This window comes from Acipenser ruthenus, chromosome 12 (assembly GCF_902713425.1).
Source record: "Acipenser ruthenus chromosome 12, fAciRut3.2 maternal haplotype, whole genome shotgun sequence".
Lineage (NCBI taxonomy): Eukaryota > Metazoa > Chordata > Actinopteri > Acipenseriformes > Acipenseridae > Acipenser > Acipenser ruthenus.
The window spans coordinates 42,313,686-42,336,295 of record NC_081200.1 but is presented as its reverse complement, the minus strand read 5'-3'; the positions used below and the strand labels follow the sequence as shown (position 1 = coordinate 42,336,295).

The 22,610-nt window shown below is 47.8% G+C and overlaps 1 protein-coding gene and 1 long non-coding RNA gene across 3 annotated transcripts in view; one reads left to right on the top strand and one right to left on the bottom strand.

The window, feature by feature from the left end:
- The window catches only part of LOC117400276 (vesicle-associated membrane protein 4), a 26,830-nt gene extending 6,349 nt beyond the window's left edge, over nt 1–20,481 (bottom strand). Inside the window, exons 1-5 of one of the 2 annotated variants that reach the window (XM_059035221.1) lie at nt 20,262–20,481; nt 9,299–9,406; nt 6,267–6,313; nt 4,559–4,609; nt 1,867–1,967 (exon numbers count right to left, since the gene is read on the bottom strand). In XM_059035221.1, the coding sequence (XP_058891204.1) occupies nt 1,867–1,967; nt 4,559–4,609; nt 6,267–6,313; nt 9,299–9,364 (265 nt within the window). In that variant the 5' untranslated portion in view covers nt 9,365–9,406; nt 20,262–20,481. Of the gene's footprint in view, nt 1–1,866; nt 1,968–4,558; nt 4,610–6,266; nt 6,314–9,298; nt 9,407–14,745; nt 15,184–20,261 lie in introns of those variants that run through there. The other variant, XM_059035222.1, reaches the window with a different exon arrangement.
- On the top strand, nt 7,579–22,610 carry LOC131740127 (uncharacterized). The gene is made up of 3 exons (XR_009330774.1): nt 7,579–7,733; nt 9,874–9,965; nt 22,479–22,610. It is a non-coding gene; the product is annotated as an uncharacterized LOC131740127 (long non-coding RNA).

Genomic DNA, 22,610 nt, shown 5'->3' with positions numbered 1-22,610 from the left:
GCTGATGCCAGAGGAGCCCTGCGGCCCATCAGCACTCGTCCGGCTCCTAGGAGCTGACCCATCTCAGAACTGTGTAAAGGATCCCAGTGTTTGTGCCTCAACAACATTATAGTGTAGTGACAGAACTGGCACCTTACATAGAAAACACAAGGAAAGTTGATTTACTTGGGTGTACGTTTCATTGGTGCATCGATAAAATGTGCGAGGGATCGGTCAGTGTGTGTTACTGAAACAAAACACATGGTGGAGAAGAACCAGGATACTATTCAGCATTCGCTCAGCACTCCTTGGCTTGAGAAACAACAGCTGGAGTCCTAAACTAAATAATACAAAATAAAAGGGAATTAGGAAAATAATGTGACTGTGAATGTGTTTTTCAAAGCTGCAGTGGTTATGTGCAGAAGATGTTTGCTGATGTGGACTGGCCCAGGAAGAGTGGAGAACACTTTTCTGATGTAAACAACACTGCGGGCTAATGTCACAGGCTGAACCTGGAGGCAGTATCTGAACACACTCCCCTACTCCACTGATGAAAAACATCATTAAAGCAAATTACAAAACCATACGGGCCGCGGGATGAGAAACGCACGGAGCATGCAGGCTGCACAGCAAACACAATTCCAAGAGAGTCACTTCCATCTGGGAATCGCTTCAACCCCTCAGCTGTAACTGGAGCACTGACACACAAACTGAGGAGCAGCGTGCACAGGAGACTGTGCCCTGTGTCTGCAACCCTGTCTGTCTGTCAGTGAGTCAGGGAGTCAGTGAGTCAGTGAGTCAGGGAGTCAGGGAGTCAGGGAGTCAGGGAGTCAGTCAGTGAGTCAGGGAGTCAGGGAGTCAGGGAGTCAGGGAGTCAGTCAGTGAGTCAGTGAGTCAGTCAGGGAGTCAGGGAGTCAGGGAGTGAGTCAAGGAGTCAGTCAGTCAGGGAGTCAGGGAGTGAGTCAAGGAGTCAGTCAGTCAGGGAGTCAGTCAGGGAGTCAGGGAGTCAGTCAGTCAGTCAGTCAGTCAGTCAGTGAGTCAGTCAGTCAGTCAGTCAGTCAGTCAGTGAGTCAGTCAGTCAGTCAGTCAGTCAGTCAGTGAGTCAGTGAGTCATTCAGGGAGTCATTCAGTCAGTGAGTCAGGGAGTCAGTCAGTCAGTCAGTCAGGGAGTCAGGGAGTCAGTGAGTCAGTGAGTCAGTCAGTGAGTCAGGGAGTCAGGGAGTCAGTCAGTCAGTGAGTCATTCAGGGAGTCAGGGAGTCAGTCAGTCGGGGAGTCAGTCAGTGAGTCAGTGAGTCAGGGAGTCAGTCAGTCAGTCAGTGAGTCAGGAAGTCAGTCAGTCAGGGAGTCAGGGAGTCAGTGAGTCAGTGAGTCAGTGAGTCATTCAGGGAGTCAGGGAGTCAGTCAGTCGGGGAGTCAGTCAGTGAGTCAGTGAGTCAGGGAGTCAGTCAGTCAGTCAGTGAGTCAGGAAGTCAGTCAGTCAGGGAGTCAGGGAGTCAGTCAGTCAGTCAGTCAGTCAGTGAGTCAGGGAGTCAGGGAGTCAGTCAGTCAGTCAGTCAGTCAGTGAGTCAGTCAGTCAGTGACTCAGCTTTCACAGGGCAGGTACAGCATTGGGTGCCTGTGAGGGTGAGAAGCTGGCAGTCCCGCTCTCACACGGAGCGCTCGATCACATCAGGCGCAGTGACAGAGATACAGCCTGGCAGCCTGGCTCCTCAGCAGACCCTTATAAAAGTGTCCCACAGTAAAAGCACAGTAACGAGGAAGAAACAGGGATGGAAATAAGACTCCTAGTACAAAATGACTGTGGTAAACTTTTATAAGGGTGGATATGCAGGCTGCGAGTCGGAGGGAGAGAGAGATTTTGAGAGTTAACCCCTCGCTGTCCTTACCAGACTTGTCCTGCAGGTCGTCCAGCCGTTCTCCCCTCTCGATCACCTTGGTGATGTTCTCTTGCATGACATCAATCACCTCATCCACCTGGGTCTGCACTCTGAGAGAGAGAGAGATGGACCCTGGAAATATCAATACTGTATTTCAATGCTCCACAATTCACTTATTTAGTTCATTCACAGCTTGGCCGAGTAGTTTACTGTTTAAGGGCCTCAGTTCAATAGTTATGCTGCAATATGAATGGAAGTTAAAACCACACACTTTTACAACAAGTGAGTTTTAATACAGACTTCATGCCCTGATTGGACCAATGCACAGCTAGAACACAACTGCCAGCCCTGCACGGCGCATTGAGACCTTAGCTTAAAGAAAATAAGAACTGAATTGACAGCTCCCAGTCACCAGGCTCCCTGTAAGGCCCTTGTTAAGTGAGCCACTCTGTTTACCCCGGCTCTCGCCCCTCTGAAGCACACGGCACTCTGTTTACCCCGGCTCTCGCCCCTCTGAAGCACACGGCACTCTGTTTACCCCGGCTCTCGCCCCTCTGAAGCACACGGCACTCTGTTTACCCCGGCTCTCGCCCCTCTGAAGAACACAGCACTCTGTTTATCCTGGCTCTCGCCCCTCTGAAGCACACGGCACTCTGTTTACCCCGGCTCTCGCCCCTCTGAAGCACACGGCACTCTGTTTACCCCAGCTCTCGCCCCTCTGAAGCACACGGCACTCTGTTTACCCCGGCTCTCGCCCCTCTGAAGCACACGGCACTCTGTTTACCCCGGCTCTCGCCCCTCTGAAGCACACGGCACTCTGTTTACCCCGGCTCTCGCCCCTCTGAAGCACACGGCACTCTGTTTACCCCGGCTCTCGCCCCTCTGAAGCACACGGCACTCTGTTTACCCCGGCTCTCGCCCCTCTGAAGCACGCGGCACTCTGTTTACCCCGGCTCTCGCCCCTCTGAAGCACACGGCACTCTGTTTACCCCGGCTCTCGCCCCTCTGAAGCACACGGCACTCTGTTTACCCCGGCTCTCTCCCCTCTGAAGCACACGGCACTCTGTTTACCCCGGCTCTCTCCCCTCTGAAGCACACGGCACTCTGTTTACCCCGGCTCTCGCCCCTCTGAAGCACACTGCACTCTGTTTACCCCGGCTCTCGCCCCTCTGAAGCACACGGCACTCTGTTTACCCCGGCTCTCGCCCCTCTGAAGCACACAGCACCGCACTGGCCTGTTTCAATTGAAACTTCACTGCTCCCGGGGGAGGATGGGAATGCCAGTGATAATCGGTTCACACTCCAAGCGTTTGGTTTCATTGTTTCACCTGCCAGTTTTAACATTTCACACATGCGACACACACAACGCACTTTCATCAAAGTCTCTTCTGATTTTAACAGCATGTGGCAAAAGCAAGCACAGGCACAATTACTATACAATACTAATAATAAAAAAGAAAATTCATTCCCGAACTGTGCTGGAAAAATACTAATACAGTCTGAGACACACACACACACACACACTGCTCAGACACACGCTGAGACACACACACACACACACGCACTGCTCAGACACACACACTGAGACACACACACACACACACACTGCTCAGACACACGCTGAGACACACACACACACACACGCACTGCTCAGACACACACACTGAGACACACACACACACACGCACTGCTCAGACACACGCTGAGACACACACACACACACACGCACTGCTCAGACACACACACTGAGACACACACACACACACGCACTGCTCAGACACACACACTGAGACACACACACGCACTGCTCAGACACACACACTGAGACACACACACGCACTGCTCAGACACAAACACTGAGACACACACACACGCACTGCTCAGACACACACACTGAGACACACACACACACACACGCACTGCTCAGACACACGCACTGCTCAGACACACGCTGAGACACACACACACACACACGCACTGCTCAGACACACGCTGAGACACACACACACACACATACGCACTGCTCAGACACACACACTGAGACACACACACACACACGCACTGCTCAGACACACGCTGAGACACACACACACACATGCACTGCTCAGACACACGCTGAGACACACACACACACACACACACACACACGCACTGCTCAGACACACACACTGAGACACACACACACGCACTGCTCAGACACACGCTGAGACACACACACGCACTGCTCAGACACAAACACTGAGACACACACACACGCACTGCTCAGACACACACGCTGAGACACACACACACACACGCACTGCTCAGACACACACACTGAGACACACACACGCACTGCTCAGACACACACACTGAGACACACACACGCACACACGCACTGCTCAGACACACGCTGAGACACACACACTACTCAGACACACACACGCACTGCTCAGACACAGGCACTGCTCAGGCACACACACTGAGACACACACTGCTCACGCACACACACTGAGACACACACACGCACTGCTCAGGCACACACACTACTCAGACACACACACTGCTCTCTCCACTCCACTCCACTCCCACACACATGCGCACACAGACACAGCCTCACACACACACGCTCGCTCCACTCCACTCACAAGCACACACACAGGCGTCATTCCTATCGGAACATCTGGTCACAATAAAATATTAATAAAAATCCAGGACTTACTGCTTAATCTTCTCATTTTTCCGTCCAAATGTGGGTCCTGAAGGCCCTCTCCTGAAAATCACATAAAACCGTAGGAGGATCAGGGATAAAACAAAACAAAACACTGAACCACTGATCCACTGAACCACTGATCCACTGAACCACTGATCCACTGAACCACTGATCCACTGATCCACTGAACCACTGATCCACTGATCCACTGATCCACTGAACCACTGATTCACTGGACCACTGAACCACTGATCCACTGAACCACTGATCCACTGATCCACTGATCCACTGAACCACTGAACCACTGATTCACTGATCCACTGATCCACTGAACCACTGATCCACTGAACCACTGAACCACTGATTCACTGAACCACTGATCCACTGCATTCAGAAACCTGGCAGCCGGTTTAGTTTGCTTCCGGTAAGTGATTGGACTCACACGGCATAGAGCTGCACCATTTCTTTACAATGTCATCTACAAAAAGACAGCAGCTGCATCAAAGATTGGAAATATTTCTGCTAAAGACAGATCTGTCCAGCACAAGAAGGGGATATTTCACGTGTCTCTTGTTATTTTTACATTTATTTATGTTTTTATTTTGTTTGAAAATTCACTGATGGTGAAAACAGAATGTCTACAATATACTACAATTTAGCATTTACTGTTTTTCAGGTAAGTGGGAAATATCTTAAAATACCTATTTTTAAACCTTGAAATGCTGTAAAAACCCTCATCTGTCTCCCTTCTCTGTCTGGTAAAGTACGAGACAACGAGAGAGAATAAGCGAGAGCGCGAGAGAGAGAGAGGTTAATGAATCGAGGTGCAGTGCGGAACAACAACATGAGGACAAAGGGTCCCTTTAAAAGGTCAGCCCTCCCTTCGGAGTAAATCTGGCTGGTATTTGAACTCATAAACAGAGAGACTAATAAACCAGCCCCCCTTACAGCCGGCATCTTCTAAACATGAGGCTGAATAACATGTGATACTGCTGTAACGAGAGCCAGACTGCCTTTATAGAGCTGTGCAATATTTACACACAGACAGGGGACCTGGGAGCCTTTAACACAGACAGATAGACAGGCAGGGGACCTGGAAGTCTTTAACACAGGCAGGGAGACAAACAGGCAGGCAGACAGGCAGACAGACAGGGGACCTGGGAGCCTTTAACACAGACAGATAGACAGGCAGGGGACCTGGAAGTCTTTAACACAGGCAGGGAGACAGACAGGCAGGCAGACAGGCAGACAGACAGGGGACCTGGGAGCCTTTAACACAGACAGATAGACAGGCAGGGGACCTGGAAGTCTTTAACACAGGCAGGGAGACAGACAGGCAGGCAGACAGGCAGACAGACAGGGGACCTGGGAGCCTTTAATACAGACAGACAGACAGACAGACAGGCAGGCAGGCAGGCAGGCAGGGGACCTGGGAGCCTTTAACACAGACAGACAGAGACAGACAGACAGACAGACAGACAGACAGAGAAACACATGTGCTGTCCGCTCTGCCCAGCTTGTAACGACCTCTGAACCCATTAAGTGTCAAATTATTTTTTCTTTCAATAAAAAACAAAAATCTCAACACAAGCTGTGTTTATGTAATTTGATACATTCACACTTAGACTTGACTTTTGCATTTGCTAACAAAATTAGAGTAAGTGATCATCATAACAATATAGTTAAAGAGGAAAATGAAACAGCAGGCAGAACTCACAGGAAGAAGTCCTCTTCTTCATCAGAGTCATCCTCCAACAGGTTTCTCTGCATCACGAAATAACAGCAGAGTCAGAGAGGTGAGCTTTCACATCGAACTCAATTAAACAAGCAAACTTCATTCACACTTTAGAAAAACACATCTTATATAAATATGTGCATATTCCAAACTGAAGCAGGGATGGAAATAAGACTCCTGTTGCATTGCAGTATAATAACATAAATGGGGTTCATGTTTCTATAATCTTGATTTGTAGTGAAATGCTTAAGAATCCGGTACGGTCACTTTGTCTGCATTCAAGAATAAATCAGCCCATTTTAAAGAAAGCAGGTATGGGTTGTGTGTGCATGTGTTGGAGACGCTGTGTAGTGTCTGCGGGGTGAATCACAGTGGGGTGAGCCTGTGTGATATCTCAGCTCCAATCTGTATGCGCTCCTGAAAGCCTGTCCAGTTCAACAGCTCAGGCATGTGACAGAACAAGCAGACCTGTAATGAAATGAAAGTGGAGCTCCAGTGGAGGGGAATTCCTTTACCAGGACCAGTGGAGAGCTGGGATTGGAGTCACACACACACAGAGACTCGCACGCAACGTTCCCCCGGCTGACTCCCAGCCTCATTACCCGGGATGGGACGGGACGGGGAGTGTCCAGGTGTCTCCTCGCATTTCACTGCAACACAAATCCCAGCAGCCACTCCTGGTTTATTAATACAGCACCACGTTCACGGCGCTTGCAGCATTAGCTACACTTGTGCAGCATAAGAAGTTTGCTGCCTGCTCTACTTAATTGGATGGCAGAAAACCTGGCCAGGGTATCAAAGTTTAATTGAAAGCTTATTAAGCATTTATATATTAGAGCCACAAATGTAATTTTTTTCTGAGGTTTCCCGGTAAATGCTGAAAGTTATTGAAATCTCTAGATATTCTGTTTTCCATACATAACATATTAGTAATTATCCCTGCATCAGTTCTCCTGTTTATCTCGTTCATTGTGTTTAAGTGTCCTCATAGCAATGGCCTGCTTCTACTTGCATTGATTATCTTTGTCTCATTAAAGCCACTTGGCAATTTCTTTATTACAAGCACCTGTCTGGTTAAACCGAGGTCAGGTTTTGTGTAGAGAGGAGAGAGAAGGGTGAGTCTGTGTCTGTGTCTGTGTCTGTTTGAAAAAGTATTTTCTAAGCTACTGCTTTTGAAGAATAAAAAAAACACTTAGGAAAGAAGTTTATATCAAGAAATGGAATCAATGCTACAATGAACTTCTTTAACTGAGTCTCAACTTTGCTTTAGCAGATGAGTCGAGATGTATTGAAGTCCTTCTGCCCACCCTGTGGATCTCTGTTCATTGTCTCACCCTGGGATTGGAAAGGATTCTTCGTCCGAGCTGCCTCTCCGTTGGGAAATCGTTTGCTGGACACACATTTCCAAGCCAGGGTGATTTTGCTGTTGTGTCGTTTCCCGAACGCTGGGTGAGATCAAACCCATTTTACTTTTTTTTTTCTGCTGCTAGATTACTTTGGAAAATCAACTTTATATGTTTTCTTTTTGTGTTTATTTTTATTTTTCACCTGGATTGGTTGTATACCTCTGTTCTGGTCAAATCGCTTATTTGTGATTTATTTGGGACTCAAAGGACTCAAATTGGACTGTGTTTATTTTTTGTGCTAATTGATCAGATTTACTGTTCTGTGATTGAGGGATGTGATGTATTTATTTTCACTTGCCTATCTTCTTCTTGCTGTAGCAGTTGTATTTCTGTTCTCTCTCTGTGGTTTGTTTGGATTGCCTCAATGCATATTGATTGTAAGGACTGCTGTCCTGCCCGCGGTTATTTCTTGGATCTGGCACTCTAACATATGGTTTAATGCGGGTGGGAATATAATTGTGATCCGGTAATTAATTACTGTGATTGACCTCTAGAGTTGAGTTTGTTACATACTCTCAGATGTACAGTACAGTACGGAGGGCTCTGTATTGAAGGTGCTAGCTCTCAGATCTCCAGTACAGTACTGAGGGCTCTGTATTGAAGGTGCTGGTTCTCAGATGTACAGTACTGAGGGCTCTGTATTGAAGGTGCTGGCTCTCAGATCTCCAGTACAGTACTGAGGGCTCTGTATTGAAGGTGCTGGCTCTCAGATCCCCAGTACAGTACTGAGGGCTCTGTATTGAAGGTGCTGGCTCTCAGATGTACAGTACTGAGGGCTCTGTATTGAAGGTGCTGGCTCTCAGATGTACAGTACTGAGGGCTCTGTATTGAAGGTGCTGGCTCTCAGATGTACAGTACTGAGGGCTCTGTATTGAAGGTGCTAGCTCTCAGATGTACAGTACTGAGGGCTCTGTATTGAAGGTGCTGGCTCTCAGATCTCTAGTACTGAGGGCTCTGTATTGAAGGTGCTGGCTCTCAGATCTCCAGTACAGTACTGAGGGCTCTGTATTGAAGGTGCTGGTTCTCAGATGTACAGTACTGAGGGCTCTGTATTGAAGGTGCTGGCTCTCAGATCTCCAGTACAGTACTGAGGGCTCTGTATTGAAGGTGCTGGCTCTCAGATCTCCAGTACAGTACTGAGGGCTCTGTATTGAAGGTGCTGGCTCTCAGATCTCCAGTACAGTACTGAGGGCTCTGTATTGAAGGTGCTGGCTCTCAGATGTACAGTACTGAGGGCTCTGTATTGAAGGTGCTAGCTCTCAGATGTACAGTACTGAGGGCTCTGTATTGAAGATGCTAGCTCTCAGATGTATAGTACTGAGGGCTCTGTATTGAAGGTGCTGGCTCTCAGATCTCCAGTACAGTACTGAGGGCTCTGTATTGAAGGTGCTGACTCTCAGATCTCCAGTACAGTACTGAGGGCTCTGTATTGAAGGTGCTGACTCTCAGATCTCCAGTACAGTACTGAGGGCTCTGTATTGAAGGTGCTGACTCTCAGATCTCCAGTACAGTACTGAGGGCTCTGTATTGAAGGTGCTGGCTCTCAGATCCCCACTACAGTACTAGTCAGTTCTCTACACTGAGTTTGCTCTCTCTCTCAGTACTCACCCTCTCGCTCTTCACAGAGCCTGTGACCTCACTGTCGTTCAGATGGCGTTTGAATTTGGGCGGCATTGCGTCACCTAGAGGGCTGCCTGTGGCACCTTCCAACTCCACCTGGAACCAGAAAGCAAACGGCAGGCATGGAAATCAGACTCCCATTGCACAGCACTTTGATCCATTCCTGCTTTTACTACGAGTTTAAAAAGACTCACTTGAGATTTACCTGTGGCTGATCAAGCTTGTAGTAAAACCTGGAATGGCTGAAACTGCTGTGCAATAGAAGTCCTATTACCATCCCTAAACAGTATCACCTCCATCAGCCACTGACTGCACTGCAGGTCTGTGCTTCGCTTCTGCACAGTGTTACCTGACACACCAAGTCATATCACTAAATGAGGGCTTATATCTGCATTCAAAATAGATTACTTTGCTACTCTCTGAAAAGTGTGCAAGTGTTTCTATGTTGTGATTATTCTGTTCAGTGGTACATGTGATTTAGCACTCATCAATCCCACACATACACAAGAACAACAATCCAGTAACATCAGCTACTCATCCGGGAGTGATCCCTCTCTTCACAGCGTTCCTGGCACACTGTGAGGAAAACGGCTGGAGCAGGGAATGGTTCACAGCCAAGACAGATTCCAACCTTCCAAACACTGAGGCTCCAGAGGTACGTGATCTGTAGCAGACACGAGGACCAGGGGAAAAACTAAGAGGTGCCGCTTCCACGGCAAACTCAGGGGTTCAGGGGTGCGCGTCGCGTTCTGTGTGTCTAAACTCAGGGGTTCAGGGGTGCGAGTCGCGTTCTGTGTGTCTAAACTCAGGGGTTCAGGGGTGCGAGTCGCGTTCTGTGTGTCTAAACTCAGGGGTTCAGGGGTGTGAGTCGCGTTCTGTGTGTCTAAACTCAGGGGTTCAGGGGTGCGAGTCGCGTTCTGTGTGTCTAAACTCAGGGGTTCAGGGGTGCGAGTCGCGTTCTGTGTGTCTAAACTCAGGGGTTCAGGGGTGCGAGTCGCGTTCTGTGTGTCTAAACTCAGGGGTTCAGGGGTGCGAGTCCCGTTCTGTGTGTCTAAACTCAGGGGTTCAGGGGTGCGAGTCGCGTTCTGTGTGTCTAAACTCAGGGGTTCAGGGGTGCGAGTCGCGTTCTGTGTGTCTAAACTCAGGGGTTCAGGGGTGCGAGTCGCGTTCTGTGTGTCTAAACTCAGGGGTTCAGGGGTGCGAGTCCCGTTCTGTGTGTCTAAACTCAGGGGTTCAGGGGTGCGAGTCGCGTTCTGTGTGTCTAAACTCAGGGGTTCAGGGGTGCGAGTCCCGTTCTGTGTGTCTAAACTCAGGGGTTCAGGGGTGCGAGTCGCGTTCTGTGTGTCTAAACTGGTTTAAATTGAACCCATTTAAGTACCAAATTATTTTCTCTTTGAAAAAAATCAACCACAAAAGTTAAGGATACTTTTTAAAGGATAACTAAATTAGAGTAAGTTATCATAACAACATACAGCAGGTAAAGAGAACATTTAAATAATAGGTAGACGCCAGTTTAAAATGCTCTAAGAAATTTACAAAGTAGCCTGTCTTCAAATGAGGACAATGGCACTGAATAGGGTTAAACGGTCAGAAAATGTTAAATTACTTTAGAAATGTAGGCAGTGTGCCTCGCGCTGTATGAACAAGCCAGTGCCAGTGAATCGATAGCTATCAGGGGAGCGCAGGTGGAGATGTTCTTGTAAAGCACTTGATTTGGCAGGGAATGACCCGTGAAAAAGAGAGGAAAAAAGAAAGAGCGAGCAGATGTTGTTTTTCTCTAAACCACGTAAACAGCCCAGCCCTCTTGTCCAGGTAATAGCTGGATTGTTGGCAAGGGAGCCGGACTCCTTCCTCAGCTGCCTGCCCCCCTCTCCTGCTTCTCACAGCCCCGCCTCGCCTCGCTCACACTTTCAAAACAACAAGCAGGCAGAACGATGGAAAATTCCAGAGCATTCCGTGCACATAATCACATCATCCAGCATTTAATAGCAGTGGTGAGATGTGAATAGCAGCTCAAGCAGAGAGCTAAAACACACAAACACATTCAAACACACTGTGCAAGGGCTCATTCAGGGAGTGAAATCGGACTCCCATTGCGTAGCAGTTTGATCCACTCCTAGGACCTGAATAAGATACAGCACACCTGAGCTTGTTACCTACTGTGGCTAATCACAGCCATTCTGTAGTGAGAATCTAACATGTCCTCTGCCCTTTTTTAATTACAACCATAAATCTGCCATGTGTGTGTGCATATATATATAGATATAAATCTATATATGGCATGTTATATTTAAATCGTTCTGACTTGCTCCCTGGCACAGTGCACTGCTGGTTTAAGGGGGGGGGTTACAGGGCAATTTCTTTTTGGTTTTTAGTTCAGCGTGAAGCCAGTTTTCTCGCAGCTCTCTGCCCTGCAGCGGGTGGTGTCTGTTCATAAGGAGCTGCTGCTCTGATGAGTGTTGATTGGACGAGAGGCGCGGGGCAGGGCAGTTAACCAGTGCTGTGGAAAACGTCCAGATATCACTTAATGAAAACGCTGCACCAACATACAGCTATTGTCGAAGACCAGAGTCTCTGGTGTCCACAGGGATAGGAATAAGACTCCTATTGCATAGCAGTTTCACCTGTTCCAGGTTTTACGACCAGCTTGATTAGCCCCAGTGCTCAGGTATGTCTTATTAGACTCCCAGTGAAAGCAGGGATGGTTCAAACTGCTGTGCAGTGGGAGTCTTATTCCCATCCCTGAGTCCAGTAGCAGCTCTACATACAGCCACTCTGAAGAGCTTAGCCTGCTCTCTCACCAGTTCCTGCTGTCTGTGTTTTTATTTTATTTGGTGATGATGATACAGAATCTCCCTGGTTCAGTGGCAGAGTCATCGCAAGGATCAGTCTAGAGTTTTCCAATTCTAATGCCTTTCACCCAAATTTACTGTCAGAAAGAGCGGAGAAATGTGTTACTGATGTCAGTAAGAGGGACCCATCTCTGTGAGGATTTACACTGCAGGACTGTGCATGAAGAACACACAAACGGGTGCCAGTTCTGAAATGATGTCATCGAGAATTTGTTTGAACTGCTCTTTTTTATCTCATGGGGTTCAAAGTAAAAATCCATATTGTAGTCTCAGTTGTTTCTGAATGGAGAGGATTGTTTTGAATTGACCATTCACCCTTCAAACACACTGACAGACACGCACACATACAGCATGGGGTTAGGAGATGGACCATTCACCCTTCAAACACACTGACAGACACGCACACATACAGCATGGGGTTAGGAGATGGACCATTCACCCTTCAAACACACTGACAGACACACACACATACAGCATGGGGTTAGGAGATGGACCATTCACCCTTCAAACACACTGACAGACACACACACATACAGCATGGGGTTAGGAGATGGACCATTCACCCTTCAAACACACTGACAGACACACACACATACAGCATGGGGTTAGGAGATGGACCATTCACCCTTCAAACACACTGACAGACACACACACATACAGCATGGGGTTAGGAGATGGACCATTCACCCTTCAAACACACTGACAGACACACACACATACAGCATGGGGTTAGGAGATAGACCATTCACCCTTCAAACACACTGACAGACACACACATACAGCATGGGGTTAGGAGATGGACCATTCACCCTTCAAACACACTGACAGACACACACACATACAGCATGGGGTTAGGAGATAGACCATTCACCCTTCAAACACACTGACAGACACGCACACATACAGCATGGGGTTAGGAGATGGACCATTCACCCTTCAAACACACTGACAGACACACACACATACAGCATGGGGTTAGGAGATGGACCATTCACCCTTCAAACACACTGACAGACACACACACATACAGCATGGGGTTAGGAGATGGACCATTCACCCTTCAAACACACTGACAGACACGCACACATACAGCATGGGGTTAGGAGATAGACCATTCACCCTTCAAACACACTGACAGACACGCACACATACAGCATGGGGTTAGGAGATGGACCATTCACCCTTCAAACACACTGACAGACAGAGACAGAAACAGACAGCACAATACATACAGCAGGGGCTCTAGCACACTAAACACCTGTGACTATTAAAACTGTCAATCTCAGGCAAATTCTACTCTATTTATTTATTGCATTTACATAGCACTTTTTATACACAAGAATCACAAAGCACTGTACAGCACATAGCAGAAAGAAAGATCAAAGCACAATACATTTGAATAGCATGTCACACATACAGCTGCCACAGTCACACCATTTCAATCACATACTTAATAACCGTATACACAATACAAAAGCAGCAATTTTAAAGTTATATTAAAACCCACTAAGACAAAGTCGTTTTATAAAAGTGTGTTTTTAGTCTTGACTTAAACTGTAGCGGTCCCAGCTTCCCTGACAGACGCAGGCAGAGCATTCCAGAATTTAGGAGCTCTACAAGAAAAAGCCCCCCCTTCTCCCGTGCTGCTTGTGTTGACCCGAGGAATAACCAGCACCCCCACATCCTGTGATCTCAGAGCGCGGTCTGGAAGATACGGGGGCAGTAACTCCTGCAAATAACTGGGTGCTAATCCATTCAGAGTCTTGTAAGTTAACAGCAAAATCTTAAAATCAGTTCTATACTGCAAAGGGAGCCAGTGTAAAGAGGCCCAAACAGGAGTAATATGTTCACTTTTCCTGGTTTTAGTCAGAATTCTAGCAGCAGTATTCTGAACAAGCTGCAAGCGGGATACCACACGTTTGGGACACCAGAAAAAAGTGCATTACAATAATCAATCCTAGATGAAACAAAGGCATGCATTAGTCTCTCGGCATCAGATACGGAAATAATTGGTCTAAGTTTGGTTATGTTTCTCAAATGGTAAAAAGATACTTTAGTAACTTCCCTAATATGAGTCTCAAATGAGAGCTCAGGATCAAAGATGACCCCCAAACTCTTAATTTCTAGTTTAAGTTTTGATGAGAGACTGTAAGGGTCGAGCTCATGTAATCCCACATTTTCTTTTAGTTGGTTCTGTGAGCCCACTAGCATCCCCTCTGTTTTATCTGAATTCAACATTGGAACATTCTGTGACATCCAATGATTGATGTCTGTAAGGCAAGTAGCTAAGAACACCCAGGCAGAAGAAAGTCCTGGCTTTAGGGACAGACATAGCTGGGTATCATCAGCACAGCAATGGAAGTTCACTCCGTGTCTGCGGATAGTATAACCGAACTATAGCATATATAATGAAAACAGCAAGGGACCTGGACTGGAACCCCGAGGAACCCCACAGACAACTTCCGATAATGCAGATTTTACCTCCCCTAGAGACGAACTGAAACCTGTCACACAGATAAGATTTGAACCAAGATAGGACAAGACCAGGCTGTATAACATCATGTTTCGTTTTTATTTACTGACCTTAAGTTTTAGAGAGAGGGAAATGGAGAAGTTGTGTTAACGACATTAGGATTTGTTCCGCGTGCAGCTGCTGGCAGCAATGAATTAAATCAGGTGGTTTAGTGGCAGTGAAACCCCGCTGCTGACAGTAACATCTGCCAAAATACACGAGAAACTCGCTGTTCAATTGAGCGCTCCGCACCTGCAGCACTGCGCTGCCTGTGCACTAATGCACAAGGAGACAGTCCTGAGAGGGCTATATCACGGGCAGTGCGTCTACAATGACAGGATCTGCCAGTTTCATTATATTAATGACATGGGCCCGCTGTAGCAACATTGTAGAGCGCTCACAACACTATAAACTAAACAACACCACCTTCACAGATCAGATCAGCACGCCGAGCAGAGACCAGGACGCATCATGCTTACACAACACTACAAACTACAACAAGCACACAACACCACCTTCACAGATCAGATCAGCACGCCGAGCAGAGACCAGGACGCATCATGCTTACACAACACTACAAACTACAACAAGCACACAACACCACCTTCACAGATCAGATCAGCGCGCCGAGCAGAGACCAGGACGCATCATGCTTACACAACACTACAAACTACAACAAGCACACAACACCACCTTCACAGATCAGATCAGCGCGCCGAGCAGAGACCAGGACGCATCATGCTTACACAACACTACAAACTACAACAAGCACACAACACCACCTTCACAGATCAGATCAGCACGCCGAGCAGAGACCAGGACGCATCATGCTTACACAACACTACAAACTACAACAAGCACACAACACCACCTTCACAGATCAGATCAGCGCGCCGAGCAGAGACCAGGACGCATCATGCTTACACAACACTACAAACTACAACAAGCACACAACACCACCTTCACAGATCAGATCAGCGCGCCGAGCAGAGACCAGGACGCATCATGCTTACACAACACTACAAACTACAACAAGCACACAACACCACCTTCACAGATCAGATCAGCGCGCCGAGCAGAGACCAGGACGCATCATGCTTACACAACACTACAAACTACAACAAGCACACAACACCACCTTCACAGATCAGATCAGCGCGCCGAGCAGAGACCAGGACGCATCATGCTTACACAACACTACAAACTACAACAAGCACACAACACCACCTTCACAGATCAGATCAGCGCGCCGAGCAGAGACCAGGACGCATCATGCTTACACAACACTACAAACTACAACAAGCACACAACACCACCTTCACAGATCAGATCAGCGCGCCGAGCAGAGACCAGGACGCATCATGCTTACACAACACTACAAACTACAACAAGCACACAACACCACCTTCACAGATCAGATCAGCGCGCCGAGCAGAGACCAGGACGCATCATGCTTACACAACACTACAAACTACAACAAGCACACAACACCACCTTCACAGATCAGATCAGCGCGCCGAGCAGAGACCAGGACGCATCATGCTTACACAACACTACAAACTACAACAAGCACACAACACCACCTTCACAGATCAGATCAGCGCGCCGAGCAGAGACCAGGACGCATCATGCTTACACAACACTACAAACTACAACAAGCACACAACACCACCTTCACAGATCAGATCAGCACGCCTTGCAGAGACCAGGACGCATCATGCTTACACAACACTACAAACTACAACAAGCACACAACACCACCTTCACAGATCAGATCAGCGCGCCGAGCAGAGACCAGGACGCATCATGCTTACACAACACTACAAACTACAACAAGCACACAACACCACCTTCACAGATCAGATCAGCGCGCCGAGCAGAGACCAGGACGCATCATGCTTACACAACACTACAAACTACAACAAGCACACAACACCACCTTCACAGATCAGATCAGCGCGCCGAGCAGAGACCAGGACGCATCATGCTTACACAACACTACAAACTACAACAAGCACACAACACCACCTTCACAGATCAGATCAGCGCGCCGAGCAGAGACCAGGACGCATCATGCTTACACAACACTATAAACTACAACAAGCACACAACACCACCTTCACAGATCAGATCAGCACGCCGAGCAGAGACCAGGACGCATCATGCTTACACAACACTACAAACTACAACAAGCACACAACATCACCTTCACAGATCAGATCAGCGCGCCGAGCAGAGACCAGGACGCATCATGCTTACACAACACTACAAACTACAACAAGCACACAACACCACCTTCACAGATCAGATCAGCGCGCCGAGCAGAGACCAGGACGCATCATGCTTACACAACACTACAAACTACAACAAGCACACAACATCACCTTCACAGATCAGATCAGCGCGCCGAGCAGAGACCAGGACGCATCATGCTTACACAACACTACAAACTACAACAAGCACACAACACCACCTTCACAGATCAGATCAGCGCGCCGAGCAGAGACCAGGACGCATCATGCTTACACAACACTACAAACTACAACAAGCACACAACACCACCTTCACAGATCAGATCAGCGCGCCGAGCAGAGACCAGGACGCATCATGCTTACACAACACTACAAACTACAACAAGCACACAACACCACCTTCACAGATCAGATCAGCGCGCCGAGCAGAGACCAGGACGCATCATGCTTACACAACACTACAAACTACAACAAGCACACAACACCACCTTCACAGATCAGATCAGCACGCCGAGCAGAGACCAGGACGCATCATGCTTACACAACACTACAAACTACAACAAGCACACAACATCACCTTCACAGATCAGATCAGCGCGCCGAGCAGAGACCAGGACGCATCATGCTTACACAACACTACAAACTACAACAAGCACACAACACCACCTTCACAGATCAGATCAGCGCGCCGAGCAGAGACCAGGACGCATCATGCTTACACAACACTACAAACTACAACAAGCACACAACACCACCTTCACAGATCAGATCAGCGCGCCGAGCAGAGACCAGGACGCATCATGCTTACACAACACTACAAACTACAACAAGCACACAACATCACCTTCACAGATCAGATCAGCGCGCCGAGCAGAGACCAGGACGCATCATGCTTACACAACACTACAAACTACAACAAGCACACAACACCACCTTCACAGATCAGATCAGCGCGCCGAGCAGAGACCAGGACGCATCATGCTTACACAACACTACAAACTACAACAAGCACACAACACCACCTTCACAGATCAGATCAGCGCGCCGAGCAGAGACCAGGACGCATCATGCTTACACAACACTACAAACTACAACAAGCACACAACACCACCTTCACAGATCAGATCAGCGCGCCGAGCAGAGACCAGGACGCATCATGCTTACACAACACTACAAACTACAACAAGCACACAACATCACCTTCACAGATCAGATCAGCGCGCCGAGCAGAGACCAGGACGCATCATGCTTACACAACACTACAAACTACAACAAGCACACAACACCACCTTCACAGATCAGATCAGCGCGCCGAGCAGAGACCAGGACGCATCATGCTTACACAACACTACAAACTACAACAAGCACACAACACCACCTTCACAGATCAGATCAGCGCGCCGAGCAGAGACCAGGACGCATCATGCTTACACAACACTACAAACTATAACAAGCACACAACACCACCTTCACAGATCAGATCAGCGCGCCGAGCAGAGACCAGGACGCATCATGCTTACACAACACTACAAACTACAACAAGCACACAACACCACCTTCACAGATCAGATCAGCGCGCCGAGCAGAGACCAGGACGCATCATGCTTACACAACACTACAAACTACAACAAGCACACAACACCACCTTCACAGATCAGATCAGCGCGCCGAGCAGAGACCAGGACGCATCATGCTTACACAACACTACAAACTACAACAAGCACACAACACCACCTTCACAGATCAGATCAGCGCGCCGAGCAGAGACCAGGACGCATCATGCTTACACAACACTACAAACTACAACAAGCACACAACATCACCTTCACAGATCAGATCAGCGCGCCGAGCAGAGACCAGGACGCATCATGCTTACACAACACTACAAACTACAACAAGCACACAACACCACCTTCACAGATCAGATCAGCACGCCGAGCAGAGACCAGGACGCATCATGCTTACACAACACTACAAACTACAACAAGCACACAACACCACCTTCACAGATCAGATCAGCGCGCCGAGCAGAGACCAGGACGCATCATGCTTACACAACACTACAAACTACAACAAGCACACAACACCACCTTCACAGATCAGATCAGCACGCCGAGCAGAGACCAGGACGCATCATGCTTACACAACACTACAAACTACAACAAGCACACAACATCACCTTCACAGATCAGATCAGCGCGCCGAGCAGAGACCAGGACGCATCATGCTTACACAACACTACAAACTACAACAAGCACACAACACCACCTTCACAGATCAGATCAGCGCGCCGAGCAGAGACCAGGACGCATCATGCTTACACAACACTACAAACTACAACAAGCACACAACACCACCTTCACAGATCAGATCAGCGCGCCGAGCAGAGACCAGGACGCATCATACTTACACAACACTACAAACTACAACAAGCACACAACACCACCTTCACAGATCAGATCAGCACGCCGAGCAGAGACCAGGACGCATCATGCTTACACAACACTACAAACTACAACAAGCACACAACACCACCTTCACAGATCAGATCAGCACGCCGAGCAGAGACCAGGACGCATCATGCTTACACAACACTACAAACTACAACAAGCACACAACACCACCTTCACAGATCAGATCAGCACGCCGAGGAGAGACCAGGACGCATCATGCTTACACAACACTACAAACTACAACAAGCACACAACACCACCTTCACAGATCAGATCAGCGCGCCGAGCAGAGACCAGGACGCATCATGCTTACACAACACTACAAACTACAACAAGCACACAACATCACCTTCACAGATCAGATCAGCGCGCCGAGCAGAGACCAGGACGCATCATGCTTACACAACACTACAAACTACAACAAGCACACAACACCACCTTCACAGATCAGATCAGCACGCCGAGCAGAGACCAGGACGCATCATGCTTACACAACACTACAAACTACAACAAGCACACAACACCACCTTCACAGATCAGATCAGCGCGCCGAGCAGAGACCAGGACGCATCATGCTTACACAACACTACAAACTACAACAAGCACACAACACCACCTTCACAGATCAGATCAGCGCGCCGAGCAGAGACCAGGACGCATCATGCTTACACAACACTACAAACTACAACAAGCACACAACACCACCTTCACAGATCAGATCAGCGCGCCGAGCAGAGACCAGGACGCATCATGCTTACACAACACTACAAACTACAACAAGCACACAACACCACCTTCACAGATCAGATCAGCGCGCCGAGCAGAGACCAGGACGCATCATGCTTACACGGGATTACAGCACAGTGATGCTCTGCATCCTACCTGCTTGTCGTACTTTATCCTTCTATCAAATGCACTGCTCTTTCTTCAAAAAAAATATATATATATATGATGTTATTTTTTAAATTAGTTTTATTTAATGGACAGTGAGTGTGCTCCCGTGTTAACCCTTACAGCACCGCTGAATGCTGCGCAATCACACCCGCTCTCGACACCAGGAAGCAAAACACAAACAATGGCTGCGTATTCACCAGCCGGCAAGGTTACGCACATTACGTAGCGAGATTCCGCTTTGCAGACGGACGCGGCTACGCTACAGGAGCAGCGGCTGCGTACACAGTCGCGCGAGACTCCCGCATCGGGAGGACAGGTCACGTAGTGCTTCTGTTGCTATGACAACTAGGCAGCGGAGGCTGAGAGGACGCGGGCTATGTATTGGGTAGTCGTTAGTTTCTTTGTTTGAAATAATAATAATAATAATAATAATAATAATAATAATAATAATACTCAAATAAGGGAATCATCTTTTCCAAAATGTCAGGGTTTCCACACTTTCCCGACTCAAAGAAACTGCCAGCCATGAATTTTAATTGTCATGCCAATAAAGCCTTTTTTAAAATTTGATAATAATAATAATAATAATAATAATAATAATAATAATAATTATTATAGGGGCAAAACTAGAGTTAAAGGGTATACACACAATCTTCAAATCTATGCCCCTTAATGATTTAGAGCAGCGAAGATGAACACACGCTGTCCTCCGAAGCGTGTGCCGTCAGCCGACCGCTTCTTTTCACACTGCAGACTCACCATGCAGCCACCTCAGAGCTACGGCCTTGGAGGACAACGCAGCTCTGGGCAGTTTACAGGCAAGCCCGCAGGCACCCGGCCAGACTACAGGGGTCGCTGGTGCTCGGTGAGCCGAGGACACCCTGGCTGACCTAAGCCCTCCCACCCACCCGGGCGGCGCTCAGCCAATTGTGCTCCGGGGGGGGGTCGGCAGTGTTCTTGATCGCAGTAATCGCTTCGTGCGGCTCCGCTCCGGGGGGGGGTCGGCAGTGTTCTTGATCGCAGTAATCGCTTCCTGCGGCTCCTTGACTGGATGTCAGTGCTGTTTGATTGATTGATTGACTTTGTGAAAGCCCTGGATGTCAGTGCTAATTGATTGATTGATTGACTCTGTGAAAGCCCTGGATGTCAGTGCTGTTTGATTGATTGATTGACTTTGTGAAAGCCTTGGATGTCAGTGCTGTTTGATTGATTGATTGACTCTGTGAAAGCCCTGGATGTCAGTGCTGATTGATTGATTGACTCTGTGAAAGCCCTGGATGTCAGTGCTGATTGATTGATTGATTGACTCTGTGAAAGCCCTGGATGTCAGTGCTGATTGATTGACTCTGTGAAAACCCTGGATGTCAGTGCTGTTTGATTGATTGATTGACTCTGTGAAAACCCTGGATGTCAGTGCTGTTTGATTGATTGATTGACTTTGTGAAAGCCTTGGATGTCAGTGCTGTTTGATTGATTGATTGACTCTGTGAAAGCCCTGGATGTCAGTGCTGATTGATTGACTCTGTGAAAACACTGGATGTCAGTGCTGTTTGATTGATTGATTGACTTTGTGAAAGCCCTGGATGTCAGTGCTGTTTGATTGATTGATTGACTTTGTGAAAGCCCTGGATGTCAGTGCTGTTTGATTGATTGATTGACTCTGTGAAAACCCTGGATGTCAGTGCTGATTGATTGATTGATTGACTCTGTGAAAGCCCTGGATGTCAGTGCTGATTGATTGACTCTGTGAAAGCCCTGGATGTGAATGCTCCTTCAGTGAATTAGTAGAGCAACTGAGTCCAAAAACAACAGCCTCTGGAAAATTCTGTTTCTGAGTAAAAGTGTAATACATTAATACATGTCAGGCATCAATACAGAAGAGTAGAGGAAAAGAAACGGATAAACAGACTCAATACCACGATGCCTGAAGGTTAAAGAGAAGGGAATCGGAGATTGTTACAGCATTAACTATGTAGTTAATGACATCACAAACACATTAACATATTTAAATAGAAATAAGCAGTGTAGTTACCATGGCATCAAAAGCCTGCAAGTACCTCCACTGTTTGTTTTCAAACACACTTTCCCTTGACAAAGGCATGTTAAAGATACTGGAACATTGGGAAGTTGGCTGTGTTCAGCAAAAACATTTGGTTTAGCAGTAACCGATTTCTCTTTCTCTATAAATCCTGCATCACTTCTCAGAACTCCCACCACACTGGAGGTCTCCCTGCTAATCCTGACACTTGGAGAAAAGAAGCGGCCCACTTTCTACATATAGAGAACACAAGAGAAACCCAGTCGCGTTGATCTTCAGGGGGCGATCGCTCCCCAGAT